The 3,860-nt window shown below is 39.0% G+C and overlaps 1 protein-coding gene across 1 annotated transcript in view; it reads left to right on the forward strand.

The window, feature by feature from the left end:
* The window catches only part of odf2b (outer dense fiber of sperm tails 2b), a 13,327-nt gene extending 9,467 nt beyond the window's left edge, over positions 1–3,860 (forward strand). The window contains exons 11-17 of the mRNA XM_014014609.1: positions 777–912; positions 1,041–1,151; positions 1,237–1,500; positions 2,733–2,833; positions 2,992–3,154; positions 3,229–3,354; positions 3,429–3,860. Coding sequence (XP_013870063.1) covers positions 777–912; positions 1,041–1,151; positions 1,237–1,500; positions 2,733–2,833; positions 2,992–3,154; positions 3,229–3,354; positions 3,429–3,575 — 1,048 coding nt within the window. The 3' untranslated portion in view covers positions 3,576–3,860. The remainder of the gene's footprint in view (positions 1–776; positions 913–1,040; positions 1,152–1,236; positions 1,501–2,732; positions 2,834–2,991; positions 3,155–3,228; positions 3,355–3,428) is intronic.

The raw sequence follows: 3,860 nt of genomic DNA on the forward strand, positions 1-3,860 counted from the left end.
ATTTTACACTCTGTGGGTCTAAATATTAATCAGAGGACAACGTAATATTTAATAGTTTGTGTTAAAAAGCAGACTTTATAAGATTATTTTAATTTTAAACTGTTACATTATGTTCTGCTCAGATCACATTGAGCTAAATAAGATCAAATCTGCTGACTTGTGTTGTAAAATGAGACGTTTTCCTGTTTATCTTCTGTTAATAAATCCATAACACAAACAGCTTTTCTGACATTATTTAAAACATTAGATAGATTATATAAACAGTAAAATATTAATATATTTATACATCCTCAGTCCTTTTTTTCTGATCTGTTGTCAACATGTACAGTAATGGGAAATCCAGAGTTTTGCCCGTTTAGCATTAGCCGTTAGCTTCTCCAACAGATCACATGGTAACGTGGTTTTTGCACACTCCAGCTGTTCTATAGAACCTCCTTGTAAAAACACTAAAAAGTACAAACTTAGTTAGTTTATTTCAAACATGTATACAAAACAAAACAAAAAATGATCAAAAGTGATAAAATTAACATTTTTGAAAAGGAATGGGTAGAAGTAAAAAACTTATTTAATCCCACTCTTCTCCAAAGCTTATTAAAAAATAAAAGTAAATTCTTCTTTTTACTTATTGTAAGTCACAATTTAATAATTAAATATCTGAAGCAACAATCTGTTTACTTTCAAATTGATAAAATAGCAGAATTTATTCACAAACGTACATCTAGAAAGAAGTCAGGGATTGGTGCAGACTGAATCCAACAGGGTTGTTTGTGTTACAGGAGGATCACTGAGCTGAACTCGAAGCTTCGATCGGCGGAGGAGAGGAGTCGGACGCAGAGGGAGGAGCTGAGAGATCAGCTGCATCACCTCAGCGATGAGAATGCCGCCATCAAGCTGGAAAACCAAAAACTCAAGGTACGCTCAGGAAAAAAAATCTGTTTCGTTAATTAGAAACAAATTCTCTCGTCACGCAGGAAAATACGTTGTTTTTGCTGTTTATGTTTTAGAAATATTTTCCTTTGAGCCGTTTTTCTGATATTTAGAGCGAGCTGACGTCGTCTGAGGAGAAGTTCCGAGGACTTCACGCTGAAGCTCGTCACCTGAAATCCTCAATCAGGAAGTCTGAAAACCTGCTGGAGAAGTACAAGAAGAAGGTTTGATCACTCAGCAGCTCCACAAAAGCAACGTAGACGGAATGTTCTTTTGGTTTGACTCTTTTTTTTTTTTTTACCTGTGCAGGTGCAGCAGGCTCGCTCAGAATCAGACGAGTGCGGCCTGAAGCTGGAGGCGACGCAGAAGGAGGCGCGGAGGTTGAGGGCGAGCATGGAGGAGGAGAAGGAGCAGGTGAGACGGGAGCTGTCGACCCGACTCAGAGAGCTGGAGGCGCTGCCGGACCGACTGAGGAGGACCGAGCAGCTGCTCCGAGATGCCCGGCAGGAGGCCGACGCCCACCAGAGGAGACACCTGGAGAATGGCGCCGCTCTGTCGGAGCTCAGGCACAAGGTGTGGACCGGTCTGCTGCAGGCTTTCAGATTTCACTTTCAGACTGGAGAAACTTCAGCTGAAGAAGCTGAAAAGATTTAACAGCAAAACTCTTAATGCAAGTTACATTTGAACAGCTGACTATTGCTGAAATTGAAAAATAAGTAGAAACATAGCAAGAAAGAGTAAATAAAACCTGAGGAGTGAAAAGGTATCTAAAATAAGCTAAACGTAAAAGTAATATACAGGGAAATGAGAGTGAGAATTTTTAAAGAAAACTGAAAGGAGGCTCTTGCAATTTATTTTGAAATAACTGAAAAAGCTGAAACTAGCCTTAAATGACTGAAAAGTTACTAAAATAAGCAAACAAAACCCTAAAAGATGAAACGAGAGTGAATTTCTTCTATTTAGCAAAAAACAAAAGAAGTATTTGCAAATTGTTTGGAAATAAGTGAAAAAGCTTAAAGTAGCCTAAAATAGCTAAAGGATAGTAGCTGAACTTAACAAAAAGAAAGAGAACGAGCACATGATTGCTGAGTTAAGCAGTAAAAAGCTGAAATTATCACAAAATAGGTGAATATAAATGAAATTGGCTAAAATACAGGTCTCGCTTGTAAATGAGACAATGAATCTAAATAATTTTTTAATATATAAATAAAGGATTAAAAAGTAGCTAAAAAGACAAAAAACAGCTTAATTTAGCAAAAAACAGCTGAAAAAGTATAAAAAGTTAGCAGAAAATGTTAGAATGATGGCTAAAAAAATTGAATAAAAGCTATTAGAAGTCAGTGGAATCTGATATCAGCCCAAAGAATATTTAAAAAGCAGAACTGAAACTAAAGTTTAAATGTATAGTAAATAATTATGAACATTTAGAAAGGTTTTAAGGATGTTAAAGACAGCTTTGTTCGTTTTAATTGAGGAAAAAAGGCAGAAAAAGCTTAATATCTCAAAAAGTATAAACATCTGACGAAGCGTGTGTCATAGCTGGGATGTCCTGAAGGAGCCGAACGTTTTGATGGACAAATTGTTTAAAAAGCACAAAACCTGCACCAGATATGTGGCAGAAAACTGTATTAAAAATGATCTCAGTGGAGTGAATGTTTTATAAGCTTTACACAAGCAGCCGTCTGCCTCGACCGGACACAGACTGACTGATCCAGGTGAGGTTTTTCTGGGAAGACAGACAGAAAAAACAGGTTAATGAGTGTGATCATTCCAGGATGAAGTCATGTGTTTGAGTTTCTCCACAGGTGGAGCAGCAAGGTGCTCAGCTGGAAACATTTCAGCAGAGGAACCTGCTGCTGCAGGAAGAAAACAACGTCTTGATGGAGAAAATCAACAACTTGGAGAGGTTAGGATTTTATTCTCCTCAATTAAACGTTTTTTTTTTCAGAATAAATTGACATTTTCAGTACAAATGGATGAGGGGTGACTATAAGGTTCCACGGTTGGCGAGACGCTTAGATAAAAACGATGGTAACGTCCAGACATTTTGTTTGTTGATTGCAGGAAGCTGGAGGACGTAAGTTTAGAAAACAAAGAACTGTCCCAGACCCTGACCTCCAAGGAAGGAAGCGTCCGCAGCCTTCAGCAGCAGCTGGAGGAGAAAACGGCAGAGTGCAGCGTCCTGTCCCGACAGCTGAAGCAAACTCTGGACGACGCTCAGAGACAGGTGTGACACCGAGGGCTGGGACACGTCTCCTAACAGACGTCTTTAACCCAGTCGGTCCTCCTCTCTGCCCGCAGGTGGACGACAGCATTCACAGGGTTCTGGTCAAAGAGAGGACGTCGCAGTCCAAAGCTTTAGAGCTGCAGAGCCAGCTGAGCCGGGCCAAAACAGAACTGAGTCAACTGCAGAGGAACAAGGACGAGGTGGGCCTTCCCTGTGAAACGCTCGTGTCGAGTTCTGGTTGGATTAGATTAATAAAACCCGCTTGTTGTTTTAGATGGAGCGTCGGTTTCAGACTCAGCTGCAGAACCTGAAGCAGAGACTGGAGCAGTCCGATTCTACAAACCGCAGCCTCCAGAACTACGTTCAGTTCCTCAAATCCTCTTACGGAAACGTTTTTGGTGAATCTTTTCTCACAAGCTGACTGGCTTTAAGTCACCGCAGTAGATGAAGGCTTTGACTTGAGATAAAAAAAAGTACAAAATTCAATCAAATGTTTTGATTCCCTGAAATTAATTTTTACTGTTTTGTATAAAAAAACTAAAACAACTCATGCCATAATCTTTGATGCAGTTTTTTAAAGATTATATTAAAGGATTAACAATGAAATAATTATTAAATGAGCTGAATGTTTGAATACTTTTTAGCAAATATAAGGTGCTAAATGTAAATGGCAAATAGACTGAATTCATTCACCTGAGCTAAACAA

This window comes from Austrofundulus limnaeus, unplaced genomic scaffold (assembly GCF_001266775.1).
Source record: "Austrofundulus limnaeus strain Quisiro unplaced genomic scaffold, Austrofundulus_limnaeus-1.0 Scaffold117, whole genome shotgun sequence".
NCBI lineage: Eukaryota > Metazoa > Chordata > Actinopteri > Cyprinodontiformes > Rivulidae > Austrofundulus > Austrofundulus limnaeus.